At 37.7% G+C, this 20,271-nt stretch overlaps 1 protein-coding gene across 3 annotated transcripts in view; it reads left to right on the forward strand.

The window, feature by feature from the left end:
- Positions 1 to 862: 862 nt before the first annotated feature.
- The window catches only part of SENP7 (SUMO specific peptidase 7), a gene marked incomplete at both ends in the record, with an annotated part of 159,029 nt that continues 139,620 nt past the window's right edge, over positions 863 to 20,271 (forward strand). For all 3 annotated transcript variants that reach the window (XM_079704829.1, XM_079704830.1, XM_079704831.1), the window contains 2 exons: positions 863 to 902; positions 12,549 to 12,601. In XM_079704829.1, coding sequence (XP_079560955.1) covers positions 863 to 902; positions 12,549 to 12,601 — 93 coding nt within the window. The remainder of the gene's footprint in view (positions 903 to 12,548; positions 12,602 to 20,271) is intronic.

Consider the following 20,271-nt stretch of genomic DNA (forward strand, 5'->3'; position numbering starts at 1 on the left):
ATTATGGCTAATAAAGTAGGACAATGTTCTAAACTGATGGGTCCTATGAAAGGACTAAAAAAAAAATCAGTCTACAAGTACTAGTCGTTGAGTTCGAGGTCAGGGTTATTCCTTTAAGTACTGTAATAAAAATTAGCAGCACAAATTCGTTTACACCCACCCACTTTCTAGCATCTCAGCATTTTATGTTTTAAAAAATTGAGGTGCAGCTTATCTTTTTTCCTGGCCTTTAAAAATGGTGAGTTTGAATTTTGAAGAGATCCTTTCTATTTCTCTGACATTTTCTCCTCAGCTGACCAAATTGATTTCCACTCCAACTGCTAAACCAGCAGCTAGGCTATTGATTTTTGTCGTCTTAAAATCTTTTTGTCTGAGTCTGAGGAAGCGCCTTGAGGACAAATATATGGGAGAGTCCATGAGGAACGTAGTAGCACAAAAGGACTAATGTTTTGTTCTCATATTTCTGGGGTCCCCTCGCGGGATTCAGTGAAGTGGAGGAATTCCTAAAGTTTCCCCGGTTTAGTTTTTAGTCCACTTAATCTTCAGAGTCAACAAAGCCTTGACGATCTCGGGCTAAAACCTAGCACCCAGACTCAGTTTCCAACAGGGGCAGAGATAATGAAAAAATCTGCACTTAATAAGCACTTGCAGCTGTAGCCGCAGAGAAAACTACTCCCAGGAAGTGACTTCCGGGTGGAGGTGGGAGGGGTGGCTAATTTCCGGTCTGAGGGCCGGCGACGGCTCTTGCGCAAGCGCAGTTCACATTTTCCTGGCTTTTTTTCCCCCTCCCCTCCCCCTCCCTTCCCCAGCCTGAGGGGTCTTGAGGTGACAGCGACTGCGATTCCAGCAGGAGGAGGAGAAGATGGACAAGGGGAAGGCCGGGCGACGGCGATCTTCATCCGGTGAGAAAGGGTCGGAGGAGGGCTGAGCATATTGTCTCCTACCTCGGGCAAAGCGGGGGAACAGGCGACGATGGGTGCTGCGGCCCGGAGCTGCGAGGGCTCGGGCTCGGGCTCGGGCTCGGGCGGGGGGGAGGGGAGTGGGGAGTGGAGTGGAGTGGGGTGGAGGGGCGCGCACAATGGAGGGTTCCCGGGTCTCGCGGGCCCCTGGGAGTCGAAGACCCACTCCGAGCTGTCATCAAAGCCTCGGCCGCTCTTCACCCCGTCACCCCGTTTCAATTTCATCCTTCTCCCGCGAGCACCCTACTTGGGTCTCATCGGCCTGCGGCTCTTCCCGGTTGGCTTGCCGCTCTCCTGCCACGCCTTCCTCGTAATTCCACCAGTGTTCCAGTTTCATTTCCAGCTTCTCAGCGCCTTGGTCCTACTTTCCTCTCTTTGATTCTCGACTTTGGCTCTTTCTCCCCTCTGTACCTCCTGGCAGGTAAAAGCAGCAAAGAAGGAAAGGCAGGCCATGTTAATTGACATTTAGTTCCCCGTCTAAGTGCTGCAAACAACGTGTCTTGCTTGGTCTTCTGAGCCGGCCCGCTTAATAACCTTTTTCTTTTCTAGCCACCCCCTTCTTCCAAAAGCGATTCAAAAGTCGAACAAAGGATTTGAAGCCATGTTTCGTTGTGTTTTTATTCTCAGCGTGTTTTTGTTTTCGAAATTGTTTTGCGGCGTAAATGACTGTCTTCAGTTTTGGTACTACATCTTAGAAACACAAAAGTGGAGTTGTAAGACGCGAGGTCGAGCCCCTCCCAGTCAGCAAGTTTTTGTCAAAGATCTCACCCATTAAGGGTACCGCAGTTTCTGTGTTAAGTCCTGTGGACTTACCAGAGGAGGAGGGAACAAGGGCTCTTTAATAAGCTTACACTCTAGTACACTAACATTCAGTGAATCAATTATTTCATTTAATTTTCTTATTTATTATTGTGGCGTCTGTTGTTGCATAGACAGTCTATGCAGTCTATTTAGACAATTCTAAATTTATTTAGGAGTGCCCTTGTGGCAGTGTGCCTCAAACTTTTTTGGCTGCAAAGGAGAGTGAACATGGATCTCTGGGACATTGCCTGAAGTAGCCGAAAGCCTGAAATTCCTCTTCATAAGCAACCAGTACTACCATTTGTGTGTGTGTGTATTCTAGAGATATTCTTTGCCGTTGAAAGTATACGTATGTATTATATATATAGATATATACACACATATGTATGTATGTATATGCCTCCAATAGATCGGTGTTTGTTTTAATATACTTTTTTCTCCCCTAAAACCTTCAAGTGAAATTGACACATAAGGAATATGCACAGTGTTTATCTGGTGTCATTTGTATGCTTCCTCACACAGAACTTTAGGGGTAATCATACCTCAGTTTAACATGCACAGCCTTTTTTCAATAAATGCATTTCTCCTTGGCTTAGTACATTGTTTTGGGGGTAAGGGCAAGATATTAGCCTTGTCCTTCAGCAAATCCCATCCTCTTTACCTGGTTACACTTAGATTTATTTATTTATTTATTACAGTTAATTTGGTGCAAGTAGTTGCGGGAAGTAAAATTTGAGAGTAAAATTGTTAATTCTTAAAAGACGTTGATATTTATGTGAGCTATCCCTCTGGAGAGGATTTCTTTTTCTGCTGACTTCCCTTTTGGAGCTGTCCTTTCTGAAAAGTAATTGTTAACGTATAGTAAAAACCATTCTCAGATCTAATATTAACTAGCTGTTCTCCAGTATTCATCTGGTTTTAAGAGATGAATATTAATTTTTAAGAATGATTCTTTTCTTAATAGTGTATATTTAAAAAATAGTGTATATTTAATTTTCTCACATAGATTCTCAGAAATAGAACAATCAGTTGGCTTAAAGGGATTCTGAATTCTGTGTGACATTTGTGTGCATGCAGTTGCCATTTCATTAGGAGGGTTGCTAACTGGAACTTGAATGACTGGAAGTGACATTTATCATCGTGAGAATCTCATAAGTACCCAAAGGTAAAATTTTGATTAATAAAACAGGAAGAATTCTAAGTTAGAGGTATAAGGAAGGCGGATAGCAGTAGAGAGAGAAAACAAGACATGAAGTTTCAAGTTTCCTCTGTGAGACTGCACTAGGCTTTCCTAAACTTTCTCCTGAACAAGGAAGAACTATGAAGGGTTACATAGTATATTGCTCAAAACTCTTTTAGTTGCAAGTAGCAGAAACCCAATTCCAGCTGGTTTAAGCAAAACAAAAAAACAAACATTTGTGGACTCATATAACTGACAACTGTAAGAGTTGGATGGCTTCTGGCATGGCTGTATCTGTTTTAGGCACTGGTTCTCAAGGTGTGGTCTGGGAACCTCTGGGTTCCCTGAGTCCCTTTTGGGTCTGTGAGCTTACACTGTTTTTCATAATTTTAAGACATTGTTTGCCTTTCCCTCTTAATCTTCTGCCTGTGTACAGGACAGTTTTCCAGAGGCTACATGACGTGTATCACAGCAAATTGAATGCAGAAGCATATAGAGGAAATCATCTGTCTTTTATTAAGTCAGATGTTAAAGAGAGTTGCAAAAAGTAAAATAATGCCATTCTTCTCAATGTTTTGAAACTAAAGTTATTTAAAAAATAGTTACATTAACATGCATTGTGTTTATTGTTTTTAAATGAGTTAATAAAGAAAAATTCTGTAAGTAGAAGAACCACAAAAAGTCTGATTACCCTACTTTTCTGGAATGTGGCCATGAATCAAGAATCAAGCATAAAACACCTCTAAGCATGAGAGGAGAAATCACATGGTTTGTATGCTAAAGTTCACTCATGAGAAGCTTCTGAAGGCTTTCTTCCTATTATATTGAATCTATGTGTTTAAGTTATTTATTACCCCAATAAAGATGAATATCTTATTTCCAGGTTTCCAGCATATCAAAGCAATGAATTAGATGGGGACACAGATAAAAAATTATTGGTACCAGAGACAGGTCTGGTGACAGTTGAATGAAATAATAAAGTGCATGGGTCATTCAAGGGAGAATGACCATTAGAAATGTTTAATAACAACAAAAGTATAACAGATATATTAGAGTCATAGACCACAACTTCCAAATGAAGTTTTGAATTAAAACAGGAAAGTTGAAGTAAATTTCAAGTTATCAACTGTTCAGGCAACAACCTTGGAGATCTGTGTTCATTCTCATTTGCAGTTAAGGATAGATAAGTTTTTTTAGTACTTAGGTACTAAACAGCGTGCTAAGAATTTTACAGACGTTATAATTCTTTCAAAAACCTTCTGAGGTGGTTGTTATTATTTCTGATATACAGATGAGGAACCTGGAATTTAGGGAGGGTAAGCAACTGTTATCAATACAAGAAGCAGAGCCAGGATTCAAAATCTGGTCTTTCTGATTACAAAACATATAATTTTAATCTTTTTTACTGTCATAGGATGTTAGTGAACCTTACTTGGAAAAAAGGTTTCAGGGACAAATAAATGGGACAACTGTAGTTATAAGAAAATTTTATTTACTGCAGGATTTTTTTAGAGCTTTTGCTATGCTACTATACATTCTGCCTCTCCAAGAGATTGACTGAGCATGCAGTGTTTTTCAAACTTGCTTGATTTTGAAACTCTTCCCTCCTCCCCCAGTTTCAGCGTGAGGATCTAGTGTCCCATGATGATACACCTTTCTTTTTTCAGTAGGTCCAGGTGATGGCTGCATATTATGCAGTGTCTGATGAACCATAATTGAAGTTCAAAACCAGAATCTACAATTAATCCTGGTGAAACTACTTTATTTGCAGTGATGTTAGCTGAAGCCATTGGAATGGATAGAATTACCCACAGAAAGAGTATGGAGTGAGAAAAATCTTGAATCACATATATTTAATTTCAAAGTAAGGAGGAAGAGACACTGGTGAGCAGTTAGGCAGATTAGAAGGAGTATGATAGGTTTGGGAAGCAAGGGAGAGTGAATGCAATGTAAATCAGAGAGTTAAAGCAGTATGAGGATGCTGGATTTGGCAATTAGTAGGTCACTTTTTTTTTTTTTTTACCACTGATTTTAGTAGAGCAGTAGGGACAAAAGCCAGATTTCAAGAGGCTAAATGAATGAGTGGTGGTGAGGAAATAGAAGATGAGATGTGAAGGAAAGATTTTGGAACAAGCTTGAGTATGAAATTAAGTAGAAATGATTATTTTAAAAAGACTATAAAAATCAGGTTTGTATGGCATGGGAAAGGGTTCAGTGGAGAGAGAACGATATCAGGTAGGAGATAATTGATAGGGTGAAGTCTTAGAAGAAATGGGGGAGGATTGACTCAGGACAGTTTGTTAAATAAGACTTGTGTAAAGGTGGGAAGATGGATAAAGATATAGATAAATTTTGAGAAGTTAAGGATATTGCAGTCATGGCTTCTAAGTGAAATAGGCAAGATCATCTTTTGAGAAAGAGGGACTTTCAGGTGGTATTGGGAGCTCAAAACAGAGTAGGAGGTCAATTAGGGATGAATAAAAGAGCTATTAACTAATTTTGAAAAAGTATTTGTTAAAACACCTGTGAGTCTATAGATAGTACCAGTTGTGGTTACTACAATTATATGACTTTCTTTAGCAGTGCTAATCAGTCTAGGAGCAAGAATTTGGGGGGAATAAAGGAATTTAGTTTTACTTAGGGTTAAAGGGTATTATACGATGTGGGGGTAAAAAATGGGATCAGTGCGAGTGAGGAAATGGAAGGGTTAAAGGACAGTATGTTGTCGAATGAGAGGTTCACATTTGTGAGCTTGAGAAGTGTAACCCTATTAAATCCATTTGTGAATGCATGTTGTTGAAATGGGAATGTGATATGAAGAAGTTTGTTGGACTAGAGTAAATTAAGATGAGTCCATTGTATTGAGTGATTTGATTTATGAAAGTTTTAGAGCTTCGGTATGATGGTAGGTTTTAATGATAGGAAAACTATGAATCAAGTATCAGAATATTCTAGGAATGTTGGAGAGGGTCTTGGGTCAGTACATGGCAATTACAATATGGGTGAGGTAATAATACATACAAGTTATGGGAATTTTAAAGGAGGAATTATTGCAATAAGGATGTATATTAATTGGAAGTGGTGGCGGGGGGAGGAGGTTGTTAATCCCTTCCCCTGTGTTTATAAGTGGGAGAAGAATCTTCTTGAGAGAGTCTTAAAAAAATAGTGTAGTAAATAAAAAGATGTATAATGTATAATTTATGTAATAAAAAGGATTCAGTTAAACTAAGGTGGAGGAAATGTTCAAGGAGAAGATTCAGAATTTAAGGAAATTGTATTGACTTTGGAAAGGAATTTGGTGGGCTGGGCAAGAGCTAGAGAAGAGTGTAGATGAAAACTATACCTCAATAAAAAGAAAAACAAAACAAAGAGAATATTAAAAAGACATGTACTCGAGGGTCAAGTTAAAAAAAAAAAGAATGTAGTGGAAAGGGTAGAGTGGCATTACCTAAGAGATGAGAGAATAGCAAGGTAATAAGCTGTAGGAATTGAAATCTAGGGTGGTGAATGTGATTCCCAGGCCTGGTGATAGAAGGCAGAGGATTGGAAAGTAGATTAGAGGGGGGATATGGTAACACAGGGAGTGGGGTATGTATAGGACTGAGTAGCTCTAAAGATTCAGACTGGAACTTTGCTGTAATGGTGCTGTCTCAAACCTGCCTCTCAGATGTATTACTCTAATGTGAGTCTTCAATAATTTAGGAGGCTGGCTAATGTGAGCTGCTTCATCACATGTACCTATATTGATAACTCATGTCTTGGCTGCACTTAGCGTTGCACTGTCCTTCCACCCATTTCTCCCTGTCTAAAACTTATTATCTAAAACTTACTTCAAAGCCCAGTTCAACTGTGCCTTTTCAAGAACTATCTCCTAATTAACTCAAACTTAAAAAATATTCCTATTTTTGAATTTCCATGGGTGTTTGCGCCTCATGTGATGTTTACCAGATTCCATCATATATTGTAGCTTGCTGAATTGTTTAATCTCTGCTGTTATACTGTTAACTCTGTGACAGGGACTGTCTTATTCATTTCCTATCCCCATAGCATCCAGTATGCCTAGAGTGTTCTGGTTAAGAATTCCACCTCTGGAATCAGACCAGTGATGGATTAACATGGTGACCTTGGGCAAGTTATTTGGATTTTTCAAACCTAAATTCTTCATCTATAAAACGGGGATAATGCCATTACTTTTGAACTCACAAGACTTTTGTAAGATTAAATAAAATAATTTGTGTAAAGTACTTAGCATAGTGCCTGGCAATGGTAATTACTGTTGTTTAAAATAAATGTTTATGTAATATATGAATGAATGGTTCCACAAGCTCCTTGAGAAAAGTCACGCTTTCTGATTATTTGACATATATATATAATGGGAATAATTAGAGCGATTTTTCTGTATGCTAATGTAAATACGTTAAGGTTTCTTAAAGAGGGGTATTTTAGAAAAAAATATTGTAATAATAATAGTTATCATTTATTTTGTAGTATTTGCCGATATACTCTAAATACTTTAATATAGACGATCTCCCTTTATTTTGAAATATAGTTGACTTATTGTGTTAATTTCAGGTGTACAACAAAGTGATTCAGCTGTATATATGTTTTTCAGATTATTTTCCATTATAGGTATTACAAGATATTGAATATTGTTCCTTGTTTTATACAGTAAATCCTTGTTGCTTATCTATTTTATGTATAGTAGTTTGTATCTGTTAATCCCATACTTGTAATTTATCATTCCGCCCACTCTCTTTCCCCTTTGGTAACCATAAGTTTTTTTCTATGTCTGTGAGTCTGTTTCTGTTTTGTATTTAGATTTATTTGTATTAGTTTTTGCATTCCGCATACAAGTGATATCATATATTTATCTTTTTCTGACTTATTTCACTTAATATGATATTCTCTGGGTCCATTCATGTTGCTGCAAATGGCAATATTTCATTCTTTTTATGGCTGAGTAATATTCCATTATATGTATATGTGTGTGTGTGTGTGTGTGTGTGTGTATATGTACACACACCACATCTTCTTTATCCAGTCATCTGTTGATATACACTTAGGTTGCTTCCATGTCTTGGCTATTATAAATAGTGCTGCTATGAACATTGGGGTGCATGTATATTTTTGAACTAGAGTTTTCGTCTTTTCTGGATATATGCCCAGGAGTGGGATTGCTGAATCACGGTAGCTCTATTTTTTGTTTGTTTGTTTTTTAATTTAATTTATTTATTTTATTATTTTTGGCTGCGTTGGGTCTTTGTTGCTGCGTGCGGGCATTCTCTAGTTGCTGCGAGCGGGGGTTACTCTTCATTGCAGTGCGTGGGCTTCTCATTGCAGTGGCTTCTCTTGTTACAGAGCATGGGCTCTAGGTGCGTGGGCTTCAGTAGTTGTGGCACGCGGGCTTCAGTAGTTGTGGCTCGCGGGCTCTAGAGCGCAGGCTCAGTAGCTGTGGAGCATGGGCTTAGTTGCTCCATAGCTTGTGGGATCTTCCTGGACCAGGGCTCGAACCGTGTCCCCTGCATTGGCAGGTGGATTCTTAACCACTGTGCCACCAGGGAAGCCCCTCTATTTTTTGTTTTTATTTTTTAATTATTTAAAAAGTATTTATTTTATTTTATTTATTTATTTTGGCTGTGTTGGGTCTTAGTTGCAGCATGTGGGGTCTTTGTTGTGGTGCTCAGGCTTCTCTTCTCTCTAGTTGTGGTGTGCGGGTTCCAGGGCACGTGGGCTCTGTAATCGTGGCGTGTGGGGTCCAGAGCGCATGGACTCTGTAGTTTGTGACATGTGGGCTCTCTCGTTGAGGCATGCGAGCTCAGTAGATGTGGCCCCGTGACATATGGGATCTTAGTTCCCCAACTAGGGATCGAACCCATGTCCCCTCCATTGGAAGGAGGATTCTTTACCACTGGACCACCAGGGAAGTCCCCATTTTTTTTTTTTTTTTTTTTTTTTTTTTTTTTTTGCGGTATGCGGGCCTCTCACTGCTGTGGCCTCTCCCATTGCGGAGCACAGGCTCCGGACGCGCAGGCCCAGCGGCCATGCCTCACGGGCCCAGCCGCTCCGCGGCACGCGGGATCCTCCCAGACCGGGGCACGAACCCGCATCCCCTGCATCGGCAGGCGGACTCTCAACCACTGTGCCACCAGGGAAGCCCCCATTTTTTGTTTTTAAAGGAACCCGCATACTGTTTTCCATGGTGACGGTACCAACTTACATTCCCACCAACAGTGTAGGAGGATTCCCTTTTCTCCACACCCTCTCCAGCATTTATTGTTTGTAGACTTTTCCATGATAGTTATTCTGACTGGTGTGAGGTGATACCTCATTGTGGTTTTGATTTCCATTTCTCTAATAATTAGCGACATTGAGCATCTTTTCATGTGCCTTTTGGCCATCTGCATGTCTTCTTTGGAGAAATGTCTACTTAGGTCTTCTGCCCATTTTTTGATTGGGTTGTTTTATTTTTCTTTTGTTTTTTTGATATTGAGTTGTATGAGCTGTTTGTATATTTTGGAAATTAAGCTCTTGTCAGTCACATCATTTGCAAATATTTTCTCCCATTCTGTAGGTTGTCTTTTCGTTTTGTTGATGGTTTCCTTTGCTGTGCAAAAGCTTTTAAGTTTGATTAGGTTCCATTTGTTTATTTTTGCTTTTATTTCTTTTGGGAGACTGGACTATGTCACTTTAATCTTGGCAATTGAAAAGCTGGATATTCTCCCCTTTTTAGAGATGAGACACTGAGTTTCAGAGAAGTCACAGCTAGTAAGCCAAGATATAAATTTAGGTTGTTGGACTTTAATACTTTTACTCTAGAGCACTGTGCTATACCAGACAGTCACAAGCAGCGATGCATCATTTATTAAAATGCTCCAATACCAACCTAGTATCAGATGGAGCAACTTAGTTATAAAACCCCTAAAATTTTGGGAAGAAGTCACAATAGTAGTCACTAAAAGAAGTGTACAAACATTCTGCAAAATAGGATAGAAGCATTTTTAACTCAATGAGTCTGTCTGTGATTTAAGCAACTGATATTCCTTTTTTAAAAAATACATATATTTTATTAAATTGAAAGTTGACTAGAAAGTGAATTTATATAAGAAAGGTTTTCTTACCATTTATCTAAATGTTATATATTTTTGGTAGTCTGAGAAATGCTACTTTATTGAAAATTATTTAAATCTATCGAAAGCTTAAGTATAGAAGTTAAAATAATTTTTACATCAGTGATTGCTCGAGGAAATGCATATGGTGAAATTCATGCTATTTTCATGAAATGAGAGAAATTATTTCAGCTATTAGATTTCTGGATAAGCTATAGCCCATTCGTTATAACTGTTATTTTAAAGGTTTTTTAATTTTTAAGTTGAGATATTACATATGACACAGTACAATATCTTTAGTTTGATGATTTTTATACTTGTATACATACACTTGTATAACTATCACCTAGATCAAGATATGGAACATTTCCAGCATCTCAGAAGGCTAACTTGTATCCCATCCCAGTCAGTCAGTAGTTTTTCCCTGCTCGGTATTTTCACTATCCTAACTAGTATCAACATAGATTTGTTTTACCTGTTCCTGAATTCCACATAAATAGAATCATACATTCTTCTGCATCTGTTTTCTGAATGTAATGTCTGTGAGATGTATCCGTGTTGTACACAGCAGTAATTCATTCTTTTTTATTACTATGTAGTTTTCAATTAACAATAATTGCGCCTCGTATAAACCTCTTTGGCTACGATACTGCCACTGTGCAAAGCTTGTAGTTTTCTACTGTATGAAAAGGTTTATCCATGCTCCAGTGATGGACAGTTGGTTTGTTTTTAGTTTTTGGCTATTAAGAACAAAGATAACTTAGCATTCTTATACATGCCTTTTGGTGGACACAGGCACTCATTTCTCTTGATTAAATATCTAGAAATGTAATTGTTGGACATTGAGTAGGCAGGTGTCTAACTTTAGTAGATACTGACTGGCAAAGCAGATGTATTTGTTTACACTCCCACCAGCAGTATATGAGACTTCTAGTCTCTTACCAATACTTGGTATTGTCATTCTTTTTAATTTTACCCTTTCCAAGGGCTGTGTAATGGTATTCTCTTACCATTTTAGTTTACACTTCCCTAGTAATAATGAAATTGAGCATATTTTCATATGTTTATTGGCCATTTGGACATTCTTTTTTTTTTTTTTTTTTTTTTGCGGTACGCAGGCCTCTCACTGTTGTGGCCTCTCCCGTTGCGGAGCACAGGCTCCGGATGCGCAGGCTCAACGGCCATGGCTCACAGGCCCAGCCGCTCCGCGGCATGTGGGATCTTCCTGGACCGGGGCACGAACCTGTGTCCCCTGCATCGGCAGGCGGACTCTCAAACACTGCGCCACCAGGGAAGCCCCTGGACATTCTTTTTTATGGAGTACCTATTTAAGGCTTTTTCCCATTTTGAAGATTGGGTTGTCTTGCCTTTGCTTTATAGGAGTTCTTTATGTGTTCTGGTTATGAGTCCTTTGACAGATATATGTATTATACAGTATTATTAACTATAGTCACCATGCTGTACATAGATACATGAATTATAAATAATGTTCCAGTCTGTGGTTTGCCTTCTCACTCAGTGATGAGGTTTGGTGAACAGAAGTTTTCAATTTTAATGAAGTTGAGTTTATTAATCCTTTCCTTTATGGATTAGTACTACTTGAGTCTTGTTTGAGAGATCCTTGCCAACCCCAAGGTCATGAAGATATTCCCCTCATTTTTATTCTAGAAGCTTTATTTGTCTTTGACATTTAAATCTGTGATCAAGTTAAAAATAATTTTGATATAGTGTGATGTTTATTATTTGTTTACCTTGTTTGGTTATCAAATTGTGTCAGCATTACTCATGGAAAAGATCATCCCTTTTCCACTGAATTGCAGTGGTGTGTTTGTCATAAATAGGTGATCACATTTGTGTAGGTCTCTACCATTCATTTTTATTATGAAATTTGTGAGAAATTTCAGTGAATTGTAAGTTCCAGGAAGACTTAGGCTGTGTTTAATTTGCTCACTACACTATACCCACTGGCTAGCACAGTGCCAGACACATGATAGACGTTCAGTAATTATTTGCTGACTGAATGAAAGAATCATAAAAGAAAATCCTGTAGAAGTCTGAAAAATGTTGGTGAGGAAAGACTTAAGCTGTTCTCTGTTGCATGAATGCTTAGATATGTATCCCTCACCTTCTGTTCTCCTCCCCTGTGGGCCCCCCACCCCCCATTATAAGAATTTATCTGGTCTTATGGTTCAACCAACATAAATCGAATACCTACTGGATACTAGGATTTTTGCCAAGGAATTTCTTATTGAGTTCTTAGAACCAACTTTCTTTCTTTTTTCAGTTGTCATCATATGTATATTGTTTAATTGAGAAATTTTGTGAGAATCTGCTACTCTTTGATTATTTTTGACCTTTAGTCCTTCAGGTTCTGTAAAATGTATCAATGTAAATTGTAAATGTAACAAGAAGTTAATTTGAAGCAAAAGATAACTGAAAAGATTTATTCTGTTATGTTATCTCATTTAATGTTAAATGATAATTTTTACTATGTCTTTGTAGAAATTGTCACAGAAGGGAAAAGGAAAAAGCCTTCATCTTTGGAGTTACATAAGGTATGTATTAGTTTTGCTCTTAACCTTTGCATTATCTTTAGAGTTAATAATATTGAAAGTATTTTGGTATTTGTCTTTTTAATAAAATTTTAAAGAAAATACTGTAAATCCATAATTAATCAGTGTTTTTTGGGGAATGGTATATCCTAATTAACCAAGGGTTAGCTAGGAAACCCTTTCTGGGACCAGCCTTGTTTAAATCATTGTAAAATTTTACAGTATACTTTCCAAGTCTTATTTTAGATTTATATAGAACAGAACTCATTTCTTTGATGACTGAATATATTAGAGCACCTGAGATTCATTCATTTATGATACTGTAGATGTTGAAGAGTTGTATTCAAGTCATGTGCTGAAATTTACAGTTTGGAATATGTATGTCCTTTTAAACATACTTTTTTTCATTTATTTATTTCTTTTATATAAGCCAAGAGTAGCAAAACAAGTAAAATGAAGTTTCTACCTACATAGGAGGTGTTAAAAAAATTTAATCTGTGTATTTAGAAAGGTAATCTTTTTTTCCTATAGAATTTTGTGATTTAAATGCCATAGTACCTTGATTTGCATAATAATAATTTATTAGAGACTTTTCTCTGAACCATTCTAATTATACACAGAGGACTTTAATTTGGTGTATTTTTTGGAACAAAGAGGGAGAAGAAGAAATCATAAAGGAGGGCTGTGAGAGGAATCAAGAGTACTTTACAAGACTACACAGAGAGCATGGCTTTGGATACTCTTTTTCTACCTTGGCTTACTTCAGATTTGTGGGGTGTGGTTTCTTCATTTAAAATTCCGGGACTTCCCTGGTGGTGCAGTGGTTAAGAATCCACCTGCCAGTGCAGGGGACACGGGTTCTATCCCTGGTCCGGGAAGATCCCACATGCCGCAGAGCAACTAAGCCTGTGCGCCACAGCTACTGAGCCTACACTCTAGAGCCTGTGTGCCACAACTACTGAAGCCTGCGCTCCTAGAGCCCATATTCCTCAACAAGAGAAGCCACCACCATGAGAAGCCTACACACCACAGTAAAGAATAGCCCCCACTTGCCGCAACCAGAGAAAGCCCACGCACAGCAATGAAGACCCAACACAGCCAAAAAAAAAAAAAGAAAAAAAAGAAAAAAAAGAAAAAATTCTGGATTTAGGGAATTCCCAGGTGGTTCAGTGGTTAGGACGCCATGCTTTCACTGCTGTGGGCCCGGGTTCGATCCCTTGTCGGGGAACTAAGATCCCACAAGCCGTGCCATTCAGCCAAAAAAATTCTGGATTTAGTTTAAGTGAGGTAGATGTGGGAGTTAAAAAAGAAATTTTACATTGCTATTATACCCAGTTTTATTATTTATTTATGTATTTGATTTTTAAGAATTTTTATTGGAGTATAGTTGATTTACAAGGTTGTGTTAGTTTTAGGTGTACAGCAAATGAATCAGTTATACATATATCCACTCTTTTTTAGATTCTTTTCCCATATAGGTCGTTACAGAGTATGGAGTAGAGTTCCCTGTGCTATACAGGGAACTTATTAGTTATCTATGTTATGTGTAGTAGTGTGTATATGACAATCCCAGTCTCCCAGTTTATCCCTCCCCCCACCCCTTTCTCTTCTAGTAACCATAAGTTTGTTTTCTACATCTGTGACTCTATTTCTGTTTTGTAAATAAGTTCATTTGTACCAGTTTTTAGGTGCCACATATAAGCAATATCATATGATATTTGTCTTTCTCTGTCTGACTTACTTTACTCAGTGTGACAATCTCTAGGTCCATCTGTGTTGCTGCAAATGGCATTGTTTTGTTCTTTTTTATGGCTGAGTAATATTCCACTGTATATATGTATCATATCTTCTTTATCCATTCCTCTGTCTCTGGACACTTAGGTTGCTTCCATGTCCTGGCTATTGTAAATAGAGCTGCAGTGAACATTGTGACTCTTTCTGAATTATGGTTTTCTCAGGGTATATGCCCAGTAGTCAGATTGCTGGGTCACATGGTAGTTCTGTTTTTAGTTTTTTAAGGAAACTTCATACTGTTCTCCATAGTGGCTATATCAATTTACATTCCCACCAACAGTGCAAGAGGGTTCCCTTTTTCTCCACACCCTCTCTAGCATTTATTGTTTGTAGATTTTTTTTCATAATAAAGTATGAATTTTTAATATTAAGTAAATGCCAACCAGGAAACATCAATACAGGGCATATATATATATGGACTATAGCACACTTAACAAATAATATCTATCTAACCCAAAGGTCATGGTTAATCTAACATCTTGGCCACTGAGGTCATCTTCATTCAGTATTTATTTATTTATTTTTAACATCTTTATTAGAGTATAATTGCTTTACAGTGGTGTATTAGTTTCTGCTTTATAACAAAATGAATCAGTTATGCATATACATATATCCCAATATCTCATCTTTCTTGTGTCTCCCTCCCACCCTCCCTCTCCCACCTGTGTAGGTGGGCACAAAGCACCAAGCTGATCTCCTTGTGCTATGTGGCTGCTTCCCACTAGCTATCAGTTTTACATTTGGTAGTGTATATATGTCCATGCCACTCTCTCACTTCATCCCAGCTTACTTCCCCCTCCCCATGTCCTCAAGTCCATTCTCTACGTCTGCGTCTTTACTCATGTCCTGCCCCTAGGTTCTTTAGAACCATTTTTTTTAAGATTCCATATATATGTGTTAGCATACGGTATTTGTTTTTCTCTTTCTCACTTACTTAACTCTGTATGACAAACTCTAGGTCCATCCACCTCACTACAAATAACTCAATTTCGTTTCTTTTTATGGCTCAGTAATATTCCATTGTATATATGTGCCACATCTTCTTTATCCATTCATCTGTTGATGGACACTTAGGTTGCTTCCATGTCCTGGCTATTGTAATTAGAGCTGCAGTGAACATTGTGGTACATGACTCTTTTTGAATTATGGTTTTCTCAGGGTATATGCCCAGTAGCAGGATTGCTGGGTCATATGGTAGTTCTATTTTTAGTTTTTTAAGAAACCTCCATACTGTTCTCCTTAGTGGCTGTATCAGTTTACATTCCCACCAACAGTGCAAGAGGGTTCCCTTTTCTCCACACCCTCTTCAGCATTTATTGTTTGTAGATATTTTGGTGATGGCCATTCTGACTGGTGTGAGGTGATACCTCATTGTAGTTTTGATTTTCATTTCTCTAATAATTAGTAATGTTGAGCATCTTTTCATGTGCTTTTTGGCCATCTGTATGTCTTCTTTGGAAAAATGGGAAAAATGTACATTTAGATCTTCCTCCCATTTAAAAAAATTATTCTTATTCTTATTCTTATTTTGGCCACACTGCATGGCATGTGGGATCTTAGTTCCCTGTCCAGGGATTGAACCCCCACCCCCTACATTGGAAGTGTGGTGTCTTAACCACTGAACCACCAGGGAAGTCCCTGTTTGTTTTTTTGATTGGGTTGTTTGTTTTTTTGATATTGAGCTGCATGAGCTGTTTGTGTATTTTGGAGATTAATCCCTTGTTGGTTGCTTCATTTGCAAATATTTTCTCCCATTTTGAGGGTTGTCTTTTTGTTTATGATTTCCTTTGCTGTGCAAAAGGTTTTAAGTTTAATTAGGTCCCATTTGTTTGTTTTTGTTTTTGTTTTTGTTTTTGTTTTTTTTTGCGGTACATGGGCCTCTCACTGTTGTGGCCTCTCCCATTGCGGAGCACAGGCTCCGGACGCGCAGGCTCAGCAGCCATGGCTCACGGGCCCAGCCGCTCCGCGGCATGTGGGATCTTCCCAGACCGGGGCACGAACCCGTGTCCCCTGCATCGGCAGGTGGACTCTTAACCACTGCGCCACCAGGGAAGCCCTGTTTTTGTTTTTATTTTCATTTCTCTAAGAGGTGGATCCAAAAAGATATCGCTGCTATTTATGTCAAGAGTGTTCTGCCTATGTTTTCCTCTAAGAGTTTTATAGTATCTGGCCTTACATTTAGGTCTTTTTTTAAAAAACCCTATTTATTTATTTATTTATTTATTTTTGGCTGCATTGGGTCTTCATTGCTGTGCGCAGGCTTTCTCTAGTTGTGGCAAGCGGGGTCCCCTCTCCATTGTGGTGCGTGGGCTTCTCATTGCAGTGGCCTCTCTTGTTGCAGAGCACGGGCTCTAGGCACATGGGCTTCAGTAGTTGCGGCATGCGGGCTCAGTAGTTGTGTCTTGCAGGCTCTAGAGCGTGGGCTCAGGAGCTGTGGCACACGGGCTTAGTTGTCCCACGGCATGTGGAAGCCTCACGGACCAGGGCTTGAACCCGTGTCCCCTGCATTGGCAGGCGGATTCTCAACCACTGCGCCACCAGGGAAGTCACCATTTAGATCTTTAATCCAATTTGAGTTTATTTGTGTGTATGTATACCTGGTTTTAAATACCTCTGTATTGACTGCTACTTCTTTTCTGCTTAATACCTTCAGTGAAGTGAAATGCTTTGCTTTAGGACATTGCTTTATGCATCTTGCTCTGAAGCTCCACCATTAGAAATTCATAATTTGTATTATGAATTTGTATTATGAATGTACTGACTAAATACATTTATCTTATTTTTAGTTGTACAGCAATGTTTTTTAAAACTGTTAATTTTCAAGTAACTTTAAATTTACAGAAATAGTACAGTTTCCATCTACCTTTCACTCAGCTTCCCCCAGTGTTAATGTCTTACATAACCATAGTACAGTTATCAACATAAAGAAATTAACATGGGTATATTTTAAACTATAGACATTATTTGAATTTCTTCAATTTTTTCACTAATGTCATTTTTCTGTTTTAGGATCGGATTCAGGATCTCACATTGCATTGATTTCCTTACGTCTATGACAGTTCTTGTCTTTTTTCTTTCATGACCATGACACTTTTAAAGAATACTAGGCAATATTTTGTTGAATCCCTCAGTTTGGGTTTGTCTTATGTTTCTAATCATGTGTGATTAGATTAAGTTTGTGCCTTTTTGAGAAGAATACCACAGAAGTGTTGTGCCCTTCTCAGTGTGTCCTAGCAGGGGTACATAATGATGATATGTCTTATTACTGGTGATGTCAATCTTGATCACCTGGTTAAGATGGTGTCTGCATGGTTACTCCATTGTAAAGTTATTCTTTATCTTTAATAAATAGATATCTAGGGAGAGATATCTTGTGTTTTTTACCCCAGTTTTATTGAGGTATAATTGAAATATAGCACTCCATAAGTTTAAGGTGTACAATATAATGATTTTTCTTACATACATCATGAAATGATTACCACAGTAGGTTTAGTGAACATCCATCATCTCATATAGATACAACATTAAAGAAATAGAGAGAAATTTTTTCCCTTGTGATGAGAATTCATTGGATTTATTCTTTTAACAACTTCTATTTATAACGTACATCAGTGTTCATTATGTTTATCATGTTGTATGTTACATCCCTAGTACTTATTTATCTTACAATTGGAAGTTTGTATTGGGAGAGATATTTTGAATCTATGCAAATATACTGTTTCTTCTTAAACTTTCACCCACCGTTTTAGCGTTTAACAGTGGATCTTGCTTGCAACAGTTAAAATATGATATTCTATTGGTGACTTTCTATTTTCTTCATTCCCTCTATATTTATTAAAATTCTTCTGGAAGGGACAGCTGTCCCTCTTGTCTCACTTATTTATTCAATTATTTACGTATATCAACATGGACTTATAGGTATTTATTTTATTCTATGTGTTATAATCTACTACTGTCATTACTGGTTTTGTTGATCAAAGTATTCCAACTTTGGCTTTGGAAGTTCTTTCAGGATGGCTCTTGTGCCCTTTTGACATGCTCCTATTTTTTTTTTTTTTTTTTTGAGCTCTTCCTTACTTTCTGGTACTATAAGATACTTTCCAAGGAGCTCTGTTTTTTTTAAATTCAAGAATAGTATTCAGAAACCCAGGTCAGGGTGCTAGATGTGCTAATTGCTGCTGGGGTGTCATCATTTCTAGGCTCTCTCAGTAGACAGGACTAGAAGAATATATGTATACTAACTCATACGTATACATACATATCTGTATTTATTTCTCTATCTGCTTATCTATACATCTAAAGAAACCCCCATGAGTTCAGTACTGTTACTTCTGATTCCAATCCAATACCACAGGGCTTATTTTAGCCTACCCTCTTTGCTTATTTATTTATTTTTTAATATTTATTTATTTGGCTGTGCTGCGTCTTAGTTGTGGCACAAGAGATATTTGTTGCGGCACGCGGGATCTTTAGTTGGAGCATGTGAACTCTTAGTTGCGGCACGCAGGATCTAGTTCTCTGACCAGAGATCAAACCCCTGGCCCCCTGCGGAGTCTTAGCCCCTGGACCACCAGGGAAGTCTCCTTCTTTGCTTATTTTTAACTTTTCTGTCTCTCAGTATCTACAGTATATTTTCTTATTTGTTCAACCATAATATGCACATAAAGTTGTGGTACTGCTGTTTAAAAATGTAGAATTTTTTAGAATATTGGCATATTAAATTCTTGTTAGCAGTTAATATTATTGCTTTTTCTCTCAAGGCAGCTAGGGAAATAAATCACTGAAAGGATTAAAGTTTTGATTGGTATAGGGACAAGACTCTGATATATTTTAAGTATTTAAAAAATATTTCTAAATCAATACTAGATTGTTGTGAAGAAATTAGAAAATTCAGTTGAACAAAAAGAATACCTCATTACAAATAGCTCAGTTTCGTTTCTTTTTATGGCTGAGTAATATTCCATTGTATATATGTGCCACATCTTCTTTATCCATTCATCCGATGATGGACACTGAGGTGGATAGACCTAGAGTCGGTCATACAGAGTGAAGTAAGTCAGAAACAGAAAGACAAATACCGTATGCTAACACATATATATGGAATTTAAGAAAAAAAAATGTCATGAAGAACCTAGGGGTAAAACAGGAATAAAGACACAGACCTACTTGAGAATGGACTTGAGGATATGGGGAGGGGGAAGGGTAAGCTGTGACGAAGCGAAAAAGAGGCATGGACATATATACACTACCAAACGTAAGGTAGATAGATAGTGGGAAGCAGCCGCAGAGCACAGGGAGATCAGCTCGGTGCCTTGTGACCGCCTGGAGGGGTGGGATGGGGAGGGTGGGAGGGAGGGAGATGCATGAGGGAAGGGATGTGGGAACAGATGTATATGTATGACTGATTCACTTTGTTATAAAGCAGAAACTAATAAAAAAATTAAAAAATTAAAAAAAAAATAAAATAAAAAATAAAGACCAATGTAAAAAAAAAAAAAAGAATACCACCTGGACACAGTTAAAATTAACACTTAAGTGTATATCCTACTAATTTGTCTGCGTATCTGTATATCTATCTATAATAAACAAATATTTAAATATTAATGGTTGAAAACCACAAAATACTATTTTATTATTTACTTTTTCTACTTAACTATATATTATAAACATTTTCCGAAATCAAGTTTAAAGCATTGCTCAGTAGATACTTATTGGGTGCTTAACATGTATTGGACACTATACTAGGCATAAGTACCAGGGAAGCAGTGGTAAACATTTTCAGTGACTACATTATATTCTACTTCTGGGATGTATCACAGTTAATTTAACCACTATCCTGTCATTATATTTTTGAATTGTTTTCAATTAAAAATTATAAA

This window comes from Hyperoodon ampullatus, assembly GCF_949752795.1.
Source record: "Hyperoodon ampullatus genome assembly, chromosome: 5".
NCBI classification, from domain to species: Eukaryota; Metazoa; Chordata; class Mammalia; order Artiodactyla; family Ziphiidae; genus Hyperoodon; species Hyperoodon ampullatus.